This window comes from Hirundo rustica, chromosome 1 (genome assembly GCF_015227805.2).
Source record: "Hirundo rustica isolate bHirRus1 chromosome 1, bHirRus1.pri.v3, whole genome shotgun sequence".
Classification (NCBI taxonomy): Eukaryota; Metazoa; Chordata; class Aves; order Passeriformes; family Hirundinidae; genus Hirundo; species Hirundo rustica.
Window position 1 is genome coordinate 142,671,048 of NC_053450.1, and position 24,452 is coordinate 142,695,499.

Here is a 24,452-nt window from a genome sequence, read left to right on the forward strand (position 1 = left end):
TTTTCTTTTCTTTTCTTTTCTTTTCTTTTCTTTTCTTTTCTTTTCTTTTCTTTTCTTTTCTTTTCTTTTCTTTTCTTTCTTTTCTTTCTCTTTCTTTTCTTTTCTTTCTTTTCTTTTTCTTTCTTTTCTTCTTTTTCTTTTCTTTTTCTTTTTCTTTTTCTTTTTCTTTCTATTTCCTTTCCCTTCCTTTTCTTTCTTTTCTTTTCCTCTTCTCTTCTCTTCTCTTCTCTTCTCTTCTCTTCTCTTCTCTTCTCTTCTCTTCTCTTCTCTTCTCTTCTCTTCTCTTTCTCTCTCTTCTCATGTTTATGTGTTCACAGGACAACACACACAAACCATTAGGAACAGTATAAAACAATATCTGTAAGTATTTTTTAAACTCAATGTTTGCAGCAGTTTTCATAAGGATCTACAGGCAATACCAAGACAAGGATGGAAACAGCCTTTTATTCTAAATTTCATATGTACAAGGAAAGCCATTTTACACAGTTCTGTAAATTCTGCGTAAAAAAAGCTATTATCATCCAATGTCACTGTGCTTACACTAATAAGAACTTTTAAACATGGAGTACATTATTAACAACAAAAACTGTTAACAAACAGGCATAAAAGACACCGATATGTGTGCTGATATTTCACATACATTCTAGAAACGAGTTGGCACAAAATAAAATGTGCCAGTAAAAAAAAATAGGCTTTTTTTTTAATATCACGCAATACATGATTTCTTTTCTTGCTTTCTCTCCTTTTTGTACACAATATGCTGAGATCCATTCTCAAGCCTTTTCACATCAGGATTTGCAGGCACTTCATAAACCCAGCTATATTTTGTACAACACATGAAGTTCAGACCAACAAACATAAATACAGCTGCTGCAAAAGAAATTCTCATATCCCATATGCACATTCAAATATTACTCTCTACTAGAGCAATCATTTTGACTTAGCAATTTTTGGATACTGACATGTTTTCAGGATGATGTGTAACAGTTTGTCTCCACTTAACTCTCATTCATATACGTAAAGGTTTCCTTTTAATGTAGCATCATGATGCAACAATATGGTATATGGAAGCACAAAGGAAATTGTCCACAAAGCTTTACAACATCTAAAAAGAGGGAATTGTTCTCTTTACAGCTATTTGATCCGAAAAAACCCTTTGATTTCCTCTGCTCTTGCTTGGAGCTATCTCCAAAATTTGCCCAAAGACTACTGTGCATCAGATGAGCTGACAAAACACCCTCCCTAGTTCTCTTCCTAGATACAAGTGTCATATGACCAAATTAATTTGGAAGCAAAACAAAGCAGAACTCAATTGCATGTGTGTTCATAATTTCCCATCTTTAATAAAATAGTAAAATACACTTATCAAAGGTTTGGCTGTGTCTGTATAAATAATCTCTCTCCAGTTATTTCATTTGTAATGGACTGTGCATTAAGATTATAAGGCAATTGGAACAGGATTCTCAGGATAACTGGAAGCTTAATATTGTTTTCCTCCTGAGTCAGGATAAAGGCTTTTTTAATAAGCTCAGAGTGGGGAGAGAGAGAAAAAAAGAGTGCATATGTGCATAATAGAAGAAGGATAGTTTTTCAGCATAAAGACACTTAAAGATTGATCAACAAAGACTGGTAATGACTCCACCATAAAACATATCAGAACTCCAACTGCAATCCAGAGTATAGCTCAGCCTTATCCACTCAAGAGTGATATGTACACCTCCTTCTGACCCGAGAGAAATAATAAAGGACATGTCAATGTTTCCTTCAAACTCAAATTCATTAATTTTATGCCACAAAGCTGCACGTTGGTGTAATAAGTCACTGCAAAGTAAAACACATAACAACAAATCCTAGCAAAAAGCCATTGACAGCTACGGGACTGGGCTACGGAACTCGGAACGCAGGGGTGGCGCTGCTGACTTCCACTGTGATTGTCAGATGGTGGAATGTCCTTCCATGGATTCAACACTTGGGACACAACGGCAAAGACGTGGGCAAAGGCCCACCAGTGCTTTGCCCATATTTTCAAAGGCACTGAAATAGAAAACGGATATATTCCTTAGTACCATCAGCGTAAAAAGTTTTCAAAATATAAGTCTTTATATGAAATTGTTCCTTATTGCATGGTAAGTTGATCCTCATTTTCTTCACCTCAAGAATAAAATGGTCTTCCCTTTTCTGGTGTTTGCAATCTGTTCAGCCTTGCTACCTGAGATGGTGAAGGCGGTACATCTTGTCTGAAAGGACCTTTAGGAGGGGTATAATTAGAGTCCTGAATTTTCTTATATGAGTCATAGTTGCTAGGCCCTTCAGAAGAAGTTTTTTTTTTTCAGCTGTTGTTCTTTCCGCCTCTGCTCTTGACGGAGCAGTTCTTGTGTTTCTAGCATCACCCTGGCATTAAAGCCATGTCCCCCCATATAGCCATTCCTTGATCCCTGGTAGCTGGAATATCTGGGATTTTCCTTTGCAGTCTGGAATCCTTCTCCAGGGGAATAACTCTGCTCCCAGGAGTCTTGAGATACAGAACTGGCATTTTTCCTGCTTTGCCTGAAAAGAAAAATGGAAAAGGTTTTTAAGACAAATGTTCTGGTTCACCTTTGACTGTTATTGACAACGATCACTGGAAAGAAGGCAGCTTCTGCCACGCCATCAGCTTTTGTCTAGCTGTGGTATTCTCTAGAAGTCACTTTCTGGAGTCATAGTTCTCTTCTGCCCCAAAATGAAATCTTGTCTCTTTTGTTGGGAGAACATTCCCTAGAGAGCTGAACTATATTTCTAGTCCCCTGCAGGAGGAATATGTTATGAAACCCCATCCAGCTACAATTACCCTCATGTTCTCAAGAACAAAGTGTTACAATTCAGTTGCAGACTAGGAAAGGTCACACGTGTTGCTGTGCTTCGTAAGAGTGCAGGCAACAGCCAGCAATTGAGAAGTCACTCATGAAAGATGTGAATCTAGACTGACACTTGGTTAAAAATGCAACAGGCAGATCCTTAAAACGCTTGCCCTAACACTGCACAAGTCAGAAGATAAAGCTCATTACTTGAGAGGAAGTTCCAGTTTCTTCCTCCCATTTCCAGAACTACGGAATTTTGTAATATAAGGAGTGTTTCCCAGTCTGCTATAGCTTTCATAAAAGAAGAGGCAGAGATAATGTTTTTTGCTCATTTTTTGTCTCCAGGGAGTAGATAAATAGGCCAAATAGACATAGGAATTACAAATTCTTATCTCTTTTCACAATAAATCACCACATTATTTTGAAGACAGATTATGGTTTTGAAATAACTTTAATTTACTATCAAACTGCTAGATGCTTGTATGAATTTAAAATAAGATTGGTGGTGATAAAGTAAAACAATTTTGTGCTGCAGCAAAAGAGATACCCACTTTGAGATTAAAATTAGAGTATGAGAATCAAGCAATAAAATAAAATATATTGCGACATAAATCAATAAGAAAATAATTTAGTTGTTTATATATGGCTTGGTTTTTCATGTCATCACATATGACAGGGTGGCTCATCCAATGAATATGCAGTGGAGAGACAGGAGAACTGGAAAATTTTCCTACCATTATTAAAAGCAAAAAGTCACCTAAAGTTTTTTCAATCTTCCTTCCACATATATAATTTGAAAATTACCATATCTACCTTATTTCATAACTGAGAACTCTGGATGAAAAATGTTATGCAAGATGAGTGTAAATTGTTGCAGCAAAAATTACAACATAATGTAAATTCTTACAACATTTTTTATAGCTGTTATTGGTATTGTCATATCCAACTTTGCCAAAGCAACAATGCTCCTGAGTCATGTTTTATCACTCCCTGGAACAAGAGCAAATTGAACGAACCTCTGTAGGCTACAAAACTATTAGGTTCCTGATCTAGAGCAAGATAAAATTTAAGTAGTAGAAAATTAACATGGAGTTAAACCTTGCTTTTGCAGTTTCACATGGGACAAGACGATGACTAGTTGAACCAATTTAATTTGCTGACTGTTTTCTGGTAGTTGTTCAAAATTAGTTGGCACACTTTCCCCGTCTTTCTGGGAAGTTCCTTTAAAATTGACTCAAGAGTTTATTTGCCTTCAGTAATAAAGATTTGAATGTGCAAAGGGGAAAAAAAGGAGGCTCTTAGAGAATACACACGATGAAAGACAGCAAAGCTCAAGAATGAAGCCAGTGCACAAACTTCAATCATTACAAAGTCATGGTTGCAACATTAAGCTTGGGACCTAGGTTTCAGATTAACAGTAAAATTTCTTTGAAGATCAGTCACAGTGTTAGGAACGGTTTGTAAAGCTGGAGAACTCAATGCCCCAGGTTGTTATAGGGGTATTGTGGTATTTACAGTGCTGAACTGCAGTTCTATCTGCTCTCAGCACAGCTGAAACACCCAGAGAGCTCAAACTAAGCCATTAAATTATCATTAATTACACAGTAAAATGCACTGCTAGATTGCTAGCCATTTCTCATGTTGAAAACCACCTTGAGTAAAGTTCTCAGTAACTCTTTTTAAAACAAGCATTTCTATAAGCTGTTCTATGATCTATTTTTCATATTTCTTATGGACTAATTTTCCCCTTAGAGTTTTTAATTTCTGCCACTGAATAGTGTTGCAATGGATTCCAGCTTTTAAATGCTACCAGAGATTGTGAACAGGGGAAGCAAGTTTTAAGAATCATAGTTTTAAAACTATAAATAAACATGGTTGAGTGGGGTTAGCATAACTGGAAGAGAATTCCTCAGGAGAAACAATATGGCACTATTAGGCGTGGTCATTTCCAAAGGAAGGCAGAGATAAAAAGAAGAGGATATATAAAGATTCTCAAGATGAGAAACTAACGAACTCAGAAAATGGGAACTTTATATTTCCCTTTGCCATCTTCCAAACTTAATAGAAAAAATCTACACTGAAAGGTGTTAAAGCATTTGAAAATCTGAAACTGTTCTATTTTTAAAGATGTTGCTAAGATAAGAGTTCATGGCTAAATAACTTTGCTATAAGGCTTTTATTTGTTTCCAAAAAAAGAGTTATAATATACCTGATAAAACATATCTTGTCACAACAATTTTTTTCCCCACCATTTCCACACAAGTCATTAAAAATAATACACCCTTATTGGAAAGCAGTTTGACACCAAGCTCCAGTGTAAATTATTCTCCATTCAGCCACTGCTGCTGATATTTCAAAATGCATTTGCATAATGCTTAACTATGAGTGTTAATTTGTAATACAAGCTGGCTAAACTTCTATTAATTCTTAAAACTAAATATCAAGTAGAAGACATTTTGCTCAAACAACTGATCTTTTAAAAAGCCTACTATTTAAAAAAAAAAGTTTTGTTTACACAAAAAACGTATTCATTTTCAGCACTCTATATATATATATGTAAACTTGAAGACCTTTGATTTCTTGGATATTTTTCTCAGTTCCATATATTTATGTTGGTGGTCTTGAATTTTTTTTTCCTTTTTAATTTTTTTCCATATTAACATCTCAAAGATAAATTTCTACTCAGTAAGGAATTAGGCAACAGAAACAAAAACCATCTGACATGTCAGAAGGGGACACCTCATATCATGCTCAGGAGACTTTTGTAATTGCAGAAAATTAAACTGGATAGTGTCCCACAAAGAATACGTTTGTTTTAATATTTCAATTCTATTGGGTGCTGAATGTCATCAAATTCCCCTGAAATCAGCTCTGAAGAAATTCTCTGAAGCAATTCTCAGCTACCACATGCTCCCACTTAAGAAATTCTATGTCTCTTCCACTGTGAATACATTCCACCTGATATCAATGCCGAAAAAAAGCGTCTGCACAAAGTGCGACGTTTTCCTCCAGAAATGAAATTAGCTCTGGGCTCCTACGCACGGGACAGCTTCAGACAGTTCCCATACCTGGGCAAGGAGCTGTACTGGCGCTGAGCTTGTTGGAAACTCTCTCGTTCTTCTTGCCGCTGCCGCTGCATTTGCACCTCTACTGACACAGAGTGCCTGCCACTCTGTGAGTATGTCTTGGTGTTTGGCTGCAAAACAAGAATGAAAGTGTCTTAAACAAAGCAGAAAAATACCCACAAAAGAGCTGTCATTTAAGTTGCTATTGCACAAATGCAGCAATACTTGTTTTAGCATGCAGTTCAAGTAGCTCTTTCACAATAATTAGGTTAAATTCTGACCCGTAAAAGAGGCCTGTGCTACAAATTCTGTTTCTGACCTACCATTTCTGAGATGTATGAGGCAAACAAACATCCAGAATGGGTTATGCTTTTATGGCAATGCTGTAATTTAAATCAAGCCAGTGGAACAGATTTTCAGACTCTTTAAGTCAGCCTAGCCATGATAATGCTAAGTTCTACACTCCCCTAAGGATTTGAGAGGGGAAGGAGGACAGAAGCTCCTTTGAACCTCACCAATGCACTCAAGTGATGCTCTCCCTTTGTGGAACCATCCTATTCTACAGTTGGCCCAGAGAGGGGGGAAAACATTTTCTGGTTCAATATGATCAAGTAGATAAATTCAGCAAGTCTCTTGTGGACAATGAGGACTCCTGAATCTCTGAGTAAGATCTTAATGAGGTGACAATTTGAAATGTTGAAGCCAGTACTAAGAGCAAGTGAAAATGGATGGTCTTTCTGGGAATAGAGAGTATTACAGGTCAAGATCTGACAGAATGGCTGGATTCAAACTTTGGACCATGGGTTTTTGTAGAGATACCACTTTTCATTTTACCCTAGCACTTTCTTCAGATTTTGTGATTTCATTTTGCAAAATAGAGTGCCACAAAAATCAAAGAATGCTATGGGCTTTTCCTGTTGTCTTACTAATAAGGTTTTGCCTACAGAGAAACAGTGCATTATATTTTTTTCCTTAAAATTACCAGTACTATCAAAATATGTAAGTTTAAATATGGGGAGGTGAGGGCGCACAACCACTCGTCTGAGTCTGCAACTGAAACAGCTTGTCTCAGACTAACTTTTAAAAGCATGTTTTGCCTTTTCATCTCCGCTTTTCCTCAAAACAAACATCTCTTGTTCTTTTCCATTATAATTTCTGCAGCAGAAAGAGATCCTAATGGCTCACTGCTATATGCAAGATAAAAGGCTTTTCAAAATCTTTGCACATAAAGACAAGTTTTAGAAACTAGAGTTGTGATTTGTGACGTGTCTTACTACAGTCACGTACCTGCAGGCAGCCAGTAACAAGAAGTTTTAAACGGGTGTACAACTTTTAGAAACTTTGTTGTCAATGAGAATACACTTCAGACAGAGGCATCACTCAGCTCAGAATTTAACAGATACAATTTTCCCATTATAAGCAGATTACTGGGTGAAAGAATCAGAATGTGAAAGCACAGACTAGGAATAGCAGTGAACTCATTTAAGAGAATGTAACAGTAATGTCTATTTCAGAATAGGTTTACTCTGTAAAAACCTCAATAAAATAGCATTTCTAATGAAAAATGGTTTAGGAATGGTGAGATGAAGAAACAAATTGAGAAAACAGAATCATGTGTCAGCCTTGTGGGAAATTTTCTTAGAGATGAATAAGCTGTACATATGTATGTCCAAACCAACAACCCCCACAGAGATTTCCTACTATATTAAATAAGGGCAACACATACAGAGCAGCATTTCAGTTATTGCATATGTCAACATTTCTAACTTTCTTGACTTTATTGAGAGTCTTCTGACATTTGGTATTTTATTGAAGGGCTCAGCTTATGGAAGGGAGTGATTACCTGAAAATCACAAGGTTTATTTGTGAATTCTCTCCTGTGTGGTTATAAGAAGCTTACAGAGAACCAGAGGGAAACTAAATAGTTCCCATATCAATTTCCCCATAAAGAATAAAAACACTTAAACTAAGACTTTACAGCCAAACTCCTCATTTCATGGGTTTCACTTCAACAACATTGGAAAGCTGGAAGCTACATTATGTAATATGTGAGAAAGTAGTTATCACAAATAAGACATGAAATCAGAATTGCTTATCTTTATTTGAAAACAGTTCCACTTTTTTCAGTTGGCTGTAAACATAATGGATTAAAGAATATGACAGTAAAGAGAATGGTTAAATCATCAAACAGATAGAGATAGGCTAGAGCTGCTGCTCAGTTTAGGTTTATACAAGACAATAAAATGCTTAATCTAGAAAGCACACACACACATATGTGGAGAGATGAAGTTACCACAAAAGCCTGCAGTAAAGTGACAGAGGCTCTGAAAGTCCTAATGGAGTATGAATGGACTAAGATCAAAATGTAACTTCAGAGATATTTCTTTTTAATGCACAGAGGAACCAATGGTTCAATAGAGGCAGGAGCTGTCACTCCTGTCTGCCTGCTGTAGTGTGTGCCCAGAAGGACAGGATCTGAGGAGTCAGGTCTGGATTCTCTGCGGTTCACAAAGAATTTCATCTAATGGATGACATTTATTATTTGATGAGTCTAAAGGCAAACATCTCAAATCCATTATCTGATTTACTGAAGGTACGAGTACTTGTATGCCCAGTTAAACTAAGAGGATTTCCAATACTTAACTAATCTGGAAAGGACATTTATTTCATTTGAATGTTGTTCACATCTACAATAAGCTGTTCATATAATTTAATCTATTATCTCGTTTCAAGTATCCAAAAACATGTCAATGAGACATAAAAATACTCCCTTTGTATGTAATCACATATTCCATATCATAACATATATACACATAGACAGGCACATTCAGCCATCTTTTTAATGAAAAGGCCTTTCTTTCAAAACTTTTCATTCAAAACCTCAGTGATGCCATTGTGAATGCCCTTGATATATGGTTATGAAGATATAAAGACTTAATATATTCCATTTAGGGCCCTTAACTTGCTCAGTAAAATGCAAACCTCCATACAGTGATACAACTTTTCAATGTGCTGTTGATTAAAGTAACTAAACAAAAAATATTTGTACGGTAAGTAATTTTAGTCTTCAAAACCTAATTGGTACTCTTAGCGCAGTTCTCACAGCATGCTTTTAAACAAATATATTTTAATAAAATACATTCCTAAACACATATCTATATAAATGTCTAGCCCATTTACATTAGCATAAAATGGAGAAAACTAAGAAAAATAAATGTTGCACTATTTTCAGATTTTTTCAACGGCAAAAAAACATGTACAAGGAACGCACGTAACACAGTAATTATAACAATGATACCAATACAAGGCTAAGTACAATTATAACAACCTGAAACCATCCAACAAAGCTGGCAACAGCTCACTCCTCACAGAACAGATTGATAAGAACCCTGGCCTCACCTACAATGAGATGTATGACAAGCACTGACCTTTTAAATTAGGATGTGGTCAAGGCCACAATAACAACCAAGGCTGAGTTATACAAATAAATGTATGTTTGTGTCTTCCACAATACATTTAGAGTGGCAATGATAGTGCATTCAGGATTGTTAAACAATATTCAGCACATAAAATTGTGCTTTAAGATAAGTGAAATTACACAGCTCTCTTCCCAAAGATGCATTAATTTTAAGCCAGGGCTGCAAATTTAAAAGTTCCTAGTTTCTCACTTTATGCAAACAAGATTTTTTCATGTTACAGAGAATGGCTCTGTCATAGAACATGTAACCACCATGGCTCATGTTGCAGTGACCATTATCAGCACTCAACCCATACAAGGGACAATTTTCCCTCCTCTCTTTTCCTACCTATCCCTGTCCACAAGCTTCTGCCCCTGCACAGTGGCATTTCTACCCAAGCAGGGTAGTTCTGAGTTGCAGCAGCATGGCACAGATCAAAGCTGCCTCCAAAACACAGAGAGGAGATCATGGGGGCCATCCCAGGCACTGGCTTTTCAAGGAGATCCAGTGGACAGAAGATCTACTAATGACAGTGACATACCTACCTGACAGCCTAGAGCCACAGGGACAAGCTGGGAGAAGTGCTTACTCAGACTCATCGCTCTTTGGAGTGATAAAGAAATAGTTAACAGGGAGATTACTACAGGAGTAAGTCCCTTAGTATTTTCCCAGCTATTAAAAACGACCACTACTTAATTAAAATAAATGTGCTAATTTTTTTCTTCCAGATTAAGCTCTGTGTTTAACCAAGAAGTTTCAAGTTCACCTGGGAACTTGGCAGGCACAAGGACCCCCAAAAGTCCGTGGTTCTCATAGTGCAGCACTAATTAGAAACAGATAAGATTAAATGACCTTGCCTGCTTTATGTGTAAATGTACTTGGCACAGATGACAGACAATCCAGTAACTGTGTATATCAAAATTCAGAATGATGAAAAACATTCAGTGTCTCTGGGAGATGTCCTTGAAAGCGATTTTTACTCCTATCTTTGTGTTTATGTTGCTATGGTGAACAGAACATATAGCAGTATGTCTTTTAAAAATTGCCAACAGGTGCATGTATTAACTCAAGCAAAATGTAATAAGAAAATCTCATCCCTTTCTGTACCTTTCTATGGTGTATATGTAGGAAGCTGAGCAGTATGGAACAATGATTTCTATTCTGTGTTAGGAGCATCAGAAAGAAAATCTTCAGTATGGCAGAAACAAACCACGAAGCCCTGAAATTCTGGTTGAGGTATTTATGCTCACTGTATGCCTGTGAGCTATAAATATGTTTGTTTACTAACTAAAATGACTTAACTTCATTTAAAAATCTTATATTTTCACTTTTTAATTTCAAATATATTAGTAGATTAAAGCTAGTAGGTAAAAAAAAGTTTTTTAAAAAGTTGAAGTTAGATCTTAAATCTTGGAAAAAAAATGCTGGTATTTTATTAAATCCATTGCAGATTTGATATATAAAATAGATATTAACTACACAGCTAAAGAGAAATTACCTGTGGAGACACTTTCCTGCATAACTTATGTTTCTTCTCTGAAACCAGATTATGGGATAGGAGAAATTTCAATTTAGCTTCTAAGGTTTTTGTTTACTGCAATACTCCATTAGATATTGCCTAATATCTTGCATAAAATATCCTAAAATAGATGATTGCAGTGGACTGCTAATAGAAAGAATTATTACAATACTTCTCTTTCTCGTTAATGTGTTGAGTAATTCTACATAATTTACAGCCTGATATAAACTTTACAAAGTTTGTATTGAATAAAACCAGTTATTCATTTTTTCAGGTAATATTAATATGCTATGGTGAAAGTTATAGCAATAAAAATTAGGCTTTTGTTTTTCCTAAAGAATTTTAGACTATTTAAAATTTAGTATGGCTTTGAGAAAGTCAAGGACCTGAGTAGAGGGATAAGAAATAAGTATCTTAAACAGAAAAAAAAAAAAAGTTTTTTTTTTTCTATAGAGACAAGACCTACATATCAACAAACATCAGAAAAAAACAAAGCATAGTCCCCAGATCATCTAAGCCTTTATTTATCAGGCCATGTATAAATATATTATTAGGACTCCTGGCATCTTTCCTCTATGAAAATCATGTAATTATTTACTTTTTACAAATTTGTGCAAGTAATTAAAGCTATACTCAGAGAAGTCAGGTAGTGTATATATTATGACCCAGTTAGCTGTTGTCTTTAGAAAATAATATACATTGTTATTTTACTCCTAAATATTTAAAGTACATTTTGTTCAGCTGCTCTCTCAACGCCAGTTTTTCCCCATCATTCAGATACATCCAGGATGACTGGAGATGAATGTATTTGTGAATGGAATTTGCCACTTCCCATTTTCAGCACCAATTACTGTATTGAATATGATGAAATAAAGCACCAACTTGTGTCCCTCAAGCCTCTTTGTGGGCTTTTTTGGATCACCGGTGTGCTTCCGCAAGCAGGACTGGCAAACAGCTGTAGTGTTTTCCATGGATTTAAAATGCTCTTTTTTAAATTGGATTGTTCATTGCCATGGCATTTAGGGATACAGAGCTGTGGTTTTGTTATTGAAAGGGCAGGTATGTCTGTTAATCAAGATGTGACTAGGCAAAAATAGGAGATGTGGAACAAATTACAACAAAGTCCCCCAACTCCAAGCCTCAGCAGACCTAACACAATCCAGAAAAGCAGAGAAAACAGTGGTTCTGCTGGTACCAAACAGAAAAATCAGCCCTAAAATAATCCTCATTGGTATAAAAGTGTCATAGCAACATGAAGTTGGGTCTTAAATATTAGCAGACACACTGTAATTCCATGCAATTCTGCATACCCAGATACACATTTCTGCAAAGTTTGACTGGAATTAACACCAGCAGGATTAAAAGGGATTAATCAAATTTTATGTTATTTTAATCTTTTTTCCATGCAACGCCAGACCTATAGTATTGCCCTTGAAAGGCTCCTGTACCTTGTTTTTTGAAATACACACACATAAAAAGCACCACATAAAAGAAAAAAAAAAAGAACAGCTATGAAGCCTGAGAAAGCCATCCTAAAAGAAACAAATGCAAAAATCTCTTCCATAATGCTTTGACTCAGCTTCCAGAATGAGTGGATTTTAGAGATGGCTCAATGTTGCAACATTTAGGCAGTTATTTAAACCCTAACAGTGTGTCATTCAAATGGCCTTGAGCAGAAATGTTATGCTGCTTAATAGACAGTGGCATCTCATTCCAGCACTATCACTTTTTGTGTCTGTTAAGCTGCCTGATGCTGTTGAACACTCGCAGGCAGTCAAGTACTTTGTTTACTGGCAGGACAAACACAGTAGGGCAAAAAGTCCAGCGCTCTTGCATTGTTCAAGTACAGAAAAATGACCTTCACCTGATGGGCCCCAGCAGACAGGGATGGGTCAGGCATCCACAGATAACCACACAGAGCCAAGGTGATGTACTCCATGGAATGAGATCTGCCTCCCACCCAGGGAGGACACTGAAGGTTTCTTTCACAGGTAACTGGACTCCTGTGTCACAGGCCATTAATAATCTGGGAGGAATTGGAGCTGTTGAGGTTTACAGGATCATTTTTATAATATATTAGTGGGTTTCTGCGGCATTGAGCTCCTCTGAATATCCTCAGAGCTGCCAGATTTCCATCAGCATCCATTACTTCCGCTGCAAACTCCATGTTCATTTATACTTCCTTAAAGTAACCAACAGTCGCACATCACATCAGCACTTTATTCCCTGTCCTCAGCCATCCCATCAGCTTGGTAATGAGAAATGCAAACTACTTATCACCTCACAGCACACACTTCTCCAAGGATGGGTTTTTCCTCTCTTTCTATCCAAAGCAGGTCAGAGTTGGCTGCTGTCTTGTGGCTCAGAGGCTTCTCTGTATGCAAAACCTTTTATTTATGTAGGCTGCACAACCCATCTCCCTCAGGTGAAAAAACCCTTTTCAACAATGGCCCACATACAGCTGCACTTTGCACTGCTGTGGTTTGGAACCAACAGCTCACAGATGGAGAAGACTGAAAAGACACTGATGAAGGTATCTAAGTATTTTCCTACATGTGTATTATAAACCAATTGTGCAAATTTTTTTTGTGTCATTGATATTTGATAATACATCTAGATCTGTTTTGAGATGTTGTCTTAAGAAAGTCCATCATTTTAGACTAACATGTTAAGGAAGTACAACAGACTCCTTAAAAAAGATGGTTATGGCTCTTTAAAACTGAAATGGCTGTGAACTGCTGAAATAGATGAGATCATTGTTTTATCCTTTCCAAGTATTGTGATCGTGAAAGCCTGGAGTACACGATGGAAAAATAAAATTATAAGTCAAATAGACTCTGGGCAACTTTTTTTTTAAAGTACTTATCTAAAATAAAACATTTGGTCATCTATATATTTAACAACAGAGTAGCTCCTATAAAAGCAACAATAAGCTTCAGAATGAATATTAATACATTAAGCTGAATTAGTGACTTTGAGCTCATTTGCATGATCTGTAGAAGGGGAGTAAACAGAGAGACACCATTTGTTTGAATAAGAGAAAATAGAAAGGTCAATGTTCTGACCCAGAATTTAGGAAATTATTCCATTCCTAAGGTAATTAGTCTGTCATCCAAATAATTCCCTTCTCGCTCATTACAAGAAACTATAATAAAAGCCAAGTTGACTGTCTAAAGTTGCTATGGCATTTAGATATACAACAATTTGGCCCATGACCTTCAGTAGTTCAGTTCCCAAGTCTTTAAGAGTGCAAGCTTTTCCCATACACACTTTTCCCAAGAATGTTGCTCAAATCCCTTGATTGGAAACCAAGCAGTAGGTGACATGGGTAACAGAAGGTATCAGCTACACCTAGCCCCAGTCTACCCCTGTGATGAGCTATCACATCACCTTCCCCACCTCAAACTGAAAGCATCTGGTCATAAAAATGTTAATATTATTTATTCAATTTCAGAGGAAGTTAGATATTTTCTAATACAGGGAAAGAGAAGCCTGTCTCCTGATACTGCTGTTCTCAGTGACTTCATACACAGACGTGCCTCTTTGGCCATTCTCACCTCGGCCTTGTGTGCATGGCAATGCTGAGCAACAATAACTTACCACCCTCACCTGCTCCAGAGGAAGCTGTGACAGGTTCTACTGCTGTCGTCACACACTCCCCATTTTTTTGGGAACACAAACAAGTTGGTCACTGTCTTTATCATGGAATTTTCAAAAAAAATTACAGTTTTTGTTTCCTATTTAAAGGATCCTAATTTAGGATATGTAATTGATTAAAAAGCAGCACTAACTCATTATGTAAATCAAGATAAGCACGTATATTTAAATAATGGTAGCACATGTATTTAAATAATGGTATCACATTACTAGATCAGTTTGAACAGAATTTAAAAGATCAATTAGGACACATATCTCGATACAGAACTGTCTCAGCTAATGTGTCGGAGTTGTACTACTGCAAAGCAAAACTTTTACTGTGAAAAGACATAGCTCTGCCTTAATGAAAATAACTAAACACAGTGATATTGCTTCAGAGAAAATACCATTTACAACATTACATCTTTCATTATTTATTGTTAGTATGTATTTTATTCTGGTTTTCCTTGAAAATTTCAGATCAATAGATACTGCCTTTGATACTAATCCAAGCAGTAACTCACAAAGTCAAGGGTCTAACCGTGGAGCAAATAATGCTATCTGCACACATGACAGACGGCTGAAGAAGTTTAGAAATGAAGCAAACATCAATGAACCAAAAATGGGGATCACAGCAAGGGCAGAAGAGTGGAGGCAGAGCACCCTGCCTCCCTTTTGGTCTGCTCCCAACCCTCCCAGGAGCAGCAGGAGTCAGCCAAGCTTCCCAGATTTGGCAGGCCCAGCACACTCACCCATGGCTGCTCAAAACTGTAAGTGCGTCTCCTGTCCTCCACGTCCTCGTCTTGCTTTGCCTGCTGGAACTCTTGTCTCAGGCGCTGTATCCGGTCGTGATTGTTGGGCGTCGATCTGTTGCTGAAAGAGGAAGGATGGAAATGATCAATATACTTGGGAACTGCCACCTGCAACTGGGACTGCTACTGCACCGCAGGACTACAGACTTAAAAATAATTTGCAAGCATTTAGTACAAAGATCTCTAGTTTTTTTAAAGATTAATAATGCTGTTTGTCTTATAAAGAAATTTTAGATGTTGCAAGGACAAGACAAGTAAGAATATTTCTAAAAATGATCATAAGTTGTTGGCACCTTTTTAGTAAGTCGCTCCTAGAAAAGGAAGAGCAATAGATATAGCAGTGTCAGACTTAACATAAAGGGAAATTAAAAGTCCTAATGATCTCTGTTACTGAATAAACAAGAAAAATACTTTCCCCCAATCAATAAACTGTAGTACTGTCCGATCTTTACTCACATCAAATTAATTAGAATGTCTGGAGGCTCTACCTATATAAAATTTGGTTATTTTCCCCAATCAATAAGAGCCTGTCATCCCTTAGTTCTGTTTTTAACAAGTCTTTTAAATTGATCAGTCTGAAAGCATTAAAAGGCTTGGGGGGCAGTAAAAAGCCATCCATTTGACAGGCCACACGCAGGAACGGATCTGGGCAGCAGAGAGCTGGCTTCACTCAGCCCCACAGACACCGGTGGGCTGGGGAGGGCTCAGTCCCAGAGGTACTGATACAAACCAGCACACCCAGAACCTTCAGTCCTCCAAAACCATCAATTTTCCCACAATGCCCAGTAATGCATGCTCCACAGCACAGGTGTACATGAAAACATAATGAAATATGCACAGGAATGGCTTATTTCCTGGAGAAGGGGGAAAGTGGGTATTTATTAATCTTGTTGACATTTTTCCAGCTGTGCAGCTCCTACCTGACCCTACAACCTCACTCTTTCAAACATGTTAATGTGGGAATCACAGAAAGCCTGACAAACAAATGTGTTATATCAAGACTAACCAGAAGCATTTTAATCTATTCTTGTGGGCTTCTTGTGCCCTGCATTTCGCTGTTTATTTCAAAAGAGCTGATGAGGAATGGACTGCTATTACTTTGTTTCAAAAGAGAAATCTGCAGAAAGACAATGCAAAGCAATTCCATAGATTTCTTTTCTTGGACACAGGGTACAATAAAACACAGTAAATTTATATCCTGTGTCTTCTTTTGTTTGAAAATACACAATTCTAGAGTCCATTTGTGACTGTTTTCCATGTCTTTCAGGGCTGGTCGGTGCAGGGGATTGGAGTCTGGAGATATTTGAGACGTTACCTCCCACTCTTTTCAGTGCCAATAAATAGAGTTTATCAGTGCTTGGCTGGCTAGGCAGAAACATTAGCATGGTTCTGGCAAAGGCTAATATTTGAAGTGGTTTGTGTTGATTTTTTTTTTTTTTTTTTTTTTTTTTTTTTAATTTGAAACCAAAGGCAAAGCAAAGGAAGGAATTTAGAGAAGTGTTTTCTTTCATATTTTTTTAACCCAGATTGGAGCTTAAGGAAATGCTTTATTTGTAGGGTAAGTCAACTTCTATGTGCAAATTACTCTTTTGAAAAACACAATTAAAAGAAAGCTTGATTTAGAACAGGTGGAAATGAAACACTGGTGTTTTCAAAATTTCCACTTCATTGTAGGTGTGTTGCTAATTTTATTTTCTTAATTCGACTTCATTTTGTGAAGCAGCTTATCTCCATTTACAGTTTTATTTTATGTAAATTTATTCCTTATTGTCAAATGCTGCCCAGCTTTACTACACAACCACTTGTTTTTTTTCCACACATTGCTATACACTTCACATTCTGAAGGGATTCATCACAACCCAATGTAAGACATACAAAACACTTTTAAATGGTCTGTCAATTTTTAAAACTGGTATTGTTAATCCAACAAACAAGTAGTCCACTGCTTTCTACACAGACAAATGTTTCCTACATGATAAATTGCACTTAAAAAGCAAATTTTAGGTATAAGAATATATGTTTGAAAGAGAAAAGTCATTGAACTTCTGTACAAAAATTACTAGAAAACTGCCATCCATAGACACTTTGTAGTATTCAAGATGATAGATAAATAACCAGTGTTTCATAGTCAAGATTGTTTCAGATTTTAGGGGTCATAGTGCAAAAGTGAAACGGGAGCAGTTAATCCAATGGCAAACAGAAGGTAAACCCCAAAAGTACTGCATTAACCTTGTGCATTATACACTGCACCAGCCCCAAAATGGGCTACTGCAATGGTTATTACAGATGAGGGCTTCTGCACGTTTTGTGAGTTATTCATTAAAACAATTACCTTATCAGAGGAACAGCAAGAAAATGCATAGTGTCCATGCCATGAAGCCAAAATGTGTCTTTTCCTGAACATCAAATGCATGAACTTGACACTCTCTACACTGCATAGGGGAATAACAAAGGACAAGGAGGATCCTGGGATTTATAATCAACTTATCTCCAGACCTAAGAACTTATTTAAAAAAAAAAAAAAACAAAAAAAAAAAAAACAACCCCTTACAAAAAAAAAAAAGAAAATAAAAAGAAGTCAAGCTGATTTAAGAAAAGTTATTCAAACTTATTAAAGGTTTGATAATGGCAGAGAAGATAAATCTTTTAACAATATTTCTATTTTATCTGAAAAGCAAGGGACATGACTCAGATTTAGAAAAGTGCAGAAGTGAATTATAAAAAGGACTATCCAACAGAAAAGAGAGCAAAATTAGAAAAAGGCATTTCTATATCTACTCAAATTTCTTTGAGCTGAAAAAATCTCTATGAAACAGAAAGTGAGATCAAGTCAGTGGGTTAATAATAATAAAAAAATTAAATATTTTTATTTAGAAGAGGAAAAGACAGACAGCTAAGGAGGCACTAAGATACATTTCTTAAAAGATTATTTGAGGGCTTAGACTACATCTTAGATTCACCTCCTTCCATTTTCATTTCAACCTTGTTCTGATTATCTATGTTAAATTATAGCCACCTTGACCTTCTCACCACTGAGGGCTTGCACATCTCTGTCCTGTTCTGCTATGCTGTCACCTCTTCCTTTTCACGCCTTTCTTCATCCAGTTACTCTTATCATCAGTGCTTTTTTTGCTGGTTATTATGTCTCCCACTGCACTCCCTCTGCACTCAGGGGACACTTGGTACACCCACTTGGTATCTCATCCAACTCCCAATTAGTACTTCTAGAAGGAGGGAAATGTAAAAACCATAATCACAAGGGAAAACTGTCACCAATAAAATTTTGGAGTCAACAGCACAAACCTAACTTTATTCCTTTTCAGATCCCGAGATGTTCTGCTTTATCTGCAAATCCTCATGTAAGTCACATCATTATCCCTTGGGGCAGAGCTAAACAAATTATATCCTGTGTGAAGTGTCCTTAGCCAGTCTAAACCAAAATGAATTTTGACTTATTGGATGAATTGACCCAAGAGAGATAGGGTCATATCAATAGACTACTACGATGCAGGCTGCAGGTGCTCTTGGTGCTTAAATTCCCCATTGTGGGTGTATGGGGCTTGTACTCAAAAGTTCAATTAAATGTGCCATGTTTTCTTTGCATCCTTCATTCAAATGCACTGAAAATCTGAAGGCAGATACACCTCAAAGAATTCAGGACTATTAGCAGGCAGGAAGGAGTTTACCTTGAACTCCATCCAAAGTGTATTGAAAATTTGACCTATGCTAGCTTTAAAATTTTTTAGTAAAACTGGAGTTACAACCCTCTACAGTAACCACTGCTTGCCCAGACAGTCTTCCCTTATGCCTACTTAATAACAGGATGGCTGTGAATTTACAGAAGACAATTAGCACCTCCTAGCAACAGATACCAGTGACGTTCTTCTATCGAAGTGCTCTCAATATTAAATGCTCTTAAGAGAAATAAAATTCAAGGAAAGGCTTTTAGGGCCAAAGTTTACTTGGGTTGCAAAGCATCTGTGCTTTCTTGTATCACAGCTCTACTTGGCACCCCATTGCCTTCCATCTGCAGATGGCACATTTCACAATCAGTTGTTTTTTGAGTGCTGCTTCAAAACACACCACCAGCAGCACAGACTAAAAATGCAATGGTAAGCAAGACTTAGATAGGCCAGGCCTGTCACATATTTCCAGAAACAAGGAGTTGCAGCAGTGGCCATCAGGGTCTCCGATCATTAAGCAATGTCTCAGTGTGATGTCATGCACTGATGTGCAGAGCTGTATTCCCTTCAAAACAGTCAGATTTTTAGTGTGATAAAGTAGATACAAGCATGCCACTGAACAGGGACGACTGAAGCTTTGGGAAAAAGAATTTATTGGCCTGAAAATGCATGGAAAAGGGTCTTAACAACACCAGCAGGCAGTTGCAACTTGACTAGAATAACCAAAAGGTTAGTAAACAAAAAGTGCTCTTTACACCTTGAAATCTTCTATCACACATTTGAGCTGCCGGGGCCTCGCTGGCTTGACCGGCCGCTTAGATCTCTGGATAGCAGTAATAAAACACAGATGGGTTCTTATTTGCTTCAAGCTGGCAAGTAACTATCACCCATTTGTATGATATAAATTCCTTTTCATTTGAACAGATCACTTGTGCCATATTAAAAATTAAAGTCTGAATTTGTACCTACCTCTGCTTACACACAGAGAGGAGCAGGAAACAAATTTGTTTCCATCACACTGTTGACTGACAATGTGGCCATGCCATGGTTGTTTCCACACATCCTTACCAAAGTACAGGACTAACTGAATGTCTACAAAATTGGCCCCTTTTCTTCATTACTTGAGCAGGATGAAACAGCCCAACAGAAAGCAGAGTGGTGACAATCTAATATAAAAACTTCTGCTACATTTACTGGAACTCAAGCACCCTCTCGCCACAGCGCTTAACCCCAAGCAGATGGATTTGTCTGTTTCAGATGGCCCTTGAGGGTGAATAAGCAGAAACTGTCAAGTTATTTCAAAAAGTCACGGACATAAAGTAAAATGAAAGTGTGCCCTTTACCAGCCTGAAAGTTGCCACCACGTCCCAATGCACAGGCTGCCAGTTTGTTCACTTTAAGCAATTTGTTAATCATCAGTGACACAGATGACTGTGCCCACACAGCACAGGGTGATGAGGGCTGAGCAGCAGCACAGTTTGTACCGTCTCCTTCCTGCCGCCGGCTTGCCAGAGCAGGTTGGTCTTTTCCTACTATTTTGTTCTGTAGTTCATTTTTTGACATCTAAATGCCACTCCTCAAGCTTAAGTTAGTGTAAGCAGTTTTGCTGGTCATCTCCTTCCATTCTACCCTACATATGGTCCTTTTCTGAGATATCAGGGAACAGATTTTTCATGAACACATGGATATTAACACACAGAGACATGGTACACAAACAGGAGCCATGGACAGTGCCATATAAAAGAGCTGATACGTGATTACAGAATTGCTACGATCGTCTGAGAAAAAAATTAGCTGAGCAAGAGATGAAATTTGTTAGACGACAAATGTACTTGTACCATGGCTGTAACCTGGAAAGAGGCATAAAAAGCCTTATTCCACACTACTTTTGTTTTTCTTAAGTGTCAAAGAATTTATTGGGAATAAGGCATAAAAAGGTAGGGGAGAGGTGTTAAAAAGCAAAAAATGTATGAATTACAAAACTGCAAATAAAAATAGTTTCTCTGCACAAGCTTCATTAAGTTTTATCAGCTAGTATCTTGGGTTTTTACACTCAAACCACAGGTCATAAATTCACAGTAAATCCCCCATATGTTCACCAAACACCTGAATTCAATTTCTCTTCTAGTTGTAAGAAACGAAATGTGCAGCTCAAATTAATTATGCATGCAAAGTTAGTTTCTAACAAGGGCAGCTTCTTGCATGCTGAAGGGTATACATTCTACCAGATTTTTTTACCCCAGTCCTCTTTCAGTTTTGGCTTATTTCTACTGTTCACATGGTAATAAAACTTATCCTCTCTTGCCATTCTGTATTTGCTAAATGAATAAAGAGCATTATATAAAGTCTGCAGATTTTAAAGGCAGTTAAAATCAGGGATTGGCTTAATGTGACAGCCAAGATATAGCATGTTACCTGTACAGATACCTCCACACTTCAGCATACTAATTCCATCAAAACAGGACTTAAACTTTAGGATTTATGTCAATATGTATGCATGTGAAATCAGCTCATTGGGAATTTTAGTGTCATTCCAGTTTACCTGCACAGTGGAAGTTCATCAACTGCAATACTGTGAAGTACATAAGTCTCCAAATGCACTCACTTTCTTCTTCAGTGAATAAAATTAATTTCCAAATTTTGACATTGTGTTTAGATTATCATTTTACATGATCTCAACAGAAGAAATAACTAAAAATTAAAAAGATACACCTCTCTTCTCCAGATTAAAAAGGTAACCTCAAATGATCTAAATTCAGCACTTGCTTCTGATGCGACGGCCATAAACAACGTGGAGAGGCGGGGCTGATGGGGAGGTCACTTCACCACAACAGTCTCTTCAAACTTTCCAGACTAGATTCCACTTTGAGTCCCTCTGTGGCCCTTCTGTAGCAGGGCTATCATTTTACAACCAGTGAAATACGAAGAATGCACCCAAGACCCCTTTTATTGCCACCATCACTCTTCCTTATTAGCCTGTCAGAGCCTGCACACCGGAGACCAAAATCCAGTCTTACTTTTCAGTGGAATTCTTCTACTAAAAGGAAAAGCAGAGATTTTGGGAGCTTGCTATAAACATCTGAAAACAGATACTCAGCTACTGGGTTATCACACAGTCTAAGCCTTACTTTAGAGCTGTTACATTTTACAGATATAAGCCAAGCCAATTTTCAGCCACACACAACTTGTTACTGCTGTTATCATAGGGTGTTGCATTTTCCGAGTAAGGAAAAGAAAAAAAGAGAATGCCACGAAACCTAAAAGAAAATACAAGACATCTCACTGTGCATTTCTTAAGAGAATGTTAAAGAAATAGCAGAAATACACAGGGAAAGATTTAATAAATCATGAAAAAAAGAATATTAAAAATATACTCGTGATCAAGCAAGGGAAAAATTTGCAGTTTTGATTCCAAATGAAATACAAATTTACTTCAAAATCAGGAGGGGAGAAATGGGCTTTGACCTAAGAAACTTCCACTCCTAACTGGAACAGACAGTGATGGCTCCAGTGCTGTTAGGTCTGATGAACATCCACAATTAGGCACCACAGGTTGTTCTGTGCCAATGTGAGAGTTGCCTGGCACAGCAGTACAAAGACATTTAACAAAGACCACAGAGAAGAAATCCCCTCCTGGACCTCGCTGGCCATTGCTGTGCCAGAAGAAGGGATCATCCAGAAGATCCCTAGTAGGCTTCAGGCCATGTCAGCCTTTGTTTCCATTTAAGCTAATCCAGCTGCTTTGCTAGAAGCTGTGTAGGGAGAGCTCCCTCTGATCTCTCAGGATGAGACGTGGGGGAAGAAACCTTCAGCGAAAGGGCAGCAGTCAGCAGCTAGGGAGCAGTCACTTCTTAAAGCACAGCAGGATTTGCAAAAAGGAACATCTGTCTGCGGCCAGCACCACCTGTGAGGTGTGAATGTTGTGATGTAGGTACAGCCCAGCTCCCTCCAGCACATCCTACATGACTCAGCTTCTGCTCTGTGCTTGTACTGCTTTTTACTATAAAATCTGCTTCAGAGCCCAGCTCTAGCCAGCACTGGAGTGCAGAAAAAGCGTGTGTCTTTTCATGGGAGGAGTCTAGCAACATTAAAAAATAGAAAAAAAGAAAAAAAGAAAAAAAAAAATTGCACCACCACACCTGGCTGCACCATTGGAAGGACAAACCAAGAGTGATATTCAAATTATTCACATTTTCAAATCTGAAAACAGATTTGGAAAAAAAAAGTTTATATAAATAATGCACCATTAAAAAATATAGTGTAGAAAGTGAATTTTAGCTCTGTTTCAATGCAAAACCTCACTTTAAAAGTATTTAGATCTTGCTTAATGCACTGATATACTGGAAACCTCTCCCCCCAAAAATTTATGTTATTTATTTCTCTTTAATTACGGAAAACACTTAAAAATAGGTTCCAGGGTGTTGCAACTAACAAAACAAAGTAGAATGTTTTTGACTCTTGTGAACACTTGCCCTTAATAAAAACATCTTGTTTTAAAGTATTCACTAAACTACAGTATTAAACAACACATTGCTAGACAAACACTGATCTGCGGACTAAGACATCTCTTTTAAATGCCTGAACATAAAAAAAGATAATACATTACACCAAGTTCACGTCTTCCCCTGTCCTCACCAGCATCTAACATAATTATAGTATAATTATTTCTGTACTTTGACAGAGGGGCTATTGCATTATAAATATTCAAATAATATTTTGATTGATTTTACATTATATCTTACTTTAACTATAGGCTAATTTCAAACTGCAGAATGAGAAATTTTCCATTAAAAACAAACAAACAAAAATTACTTGTCCTAAGGATACCAAATCTAAGTGAAAGCTGAGGAGACTCCCTTTGATAGGAGTAGATTAGAAACTCTATATAAATAAGCACAAAAGATTGTGGGATCATTGTTTTATTTTTCAAAATAGATAACTTGTAATCTCTAAATTAAACTTTAAATATGAACTTACTGTTAAGCATTTCATCATTCAGTGCCAGTGCAGACAATATGAATCAACCAAGAAAAAAATAAAATCAAAGCTGAGATTGATTGCTTGAATTGATGCCTAAATTCACCCAACTGTTGCCTTCTTATGAAGTTTATCACTAAGATTTACACTGATTAGCATAAAAATTAATTAAGATTTTTAATTAAATATTATATGCATATGGAAAGTAGAAACAAATCTCAGCATTACACCTTGCAAAACAAATGATTTCTGGATAAATCCTTTCAGCATTGTACTTTAAAAATGAAGATTTTAGTAAATAGATGTTTTAATTATGGTTTACCACTACACTGTCTTGATTGACTTAAAAACTATAAATTGCTGTGAAATTAAAGTTATAGTTAAAAAAAAATAATAATCAATTCCAGATAAGGACAGAAAAAACCAGCAACTACCTTTTATCCAAAAATTCACTTGGTAATTTAG

General features: G+C 36.9%; 1 protein-coding gene across 1 annotated transcript in view; it reads right to left on the bottom strand.

Moving 5' to 3' along the window:
* Positions 1–430: 430 nt before the first annotated feature.
* The window catches only part of PARD3 (par-3 family cell polarity regulator), a 444,448-nt gene continuing 420,426 nt past the window's right edge, over positions 431–24,452 (bottom strand). Inside the window, 4 exon segments of the mRNA XM_040060657.1 lie at positions 431–2,329; positions 2,331–2,547; positions 5,906–6,033; positions 15,268–15,388. Coding sequence (XP_039916591.1) covers positions 2,153–2,329; positions 2,331–2,547; positions 5,906–6,033; positions 15,268–15,388 — 643 coding nt within the window. The 3' untranslated portion in view covers positions 431–2,152.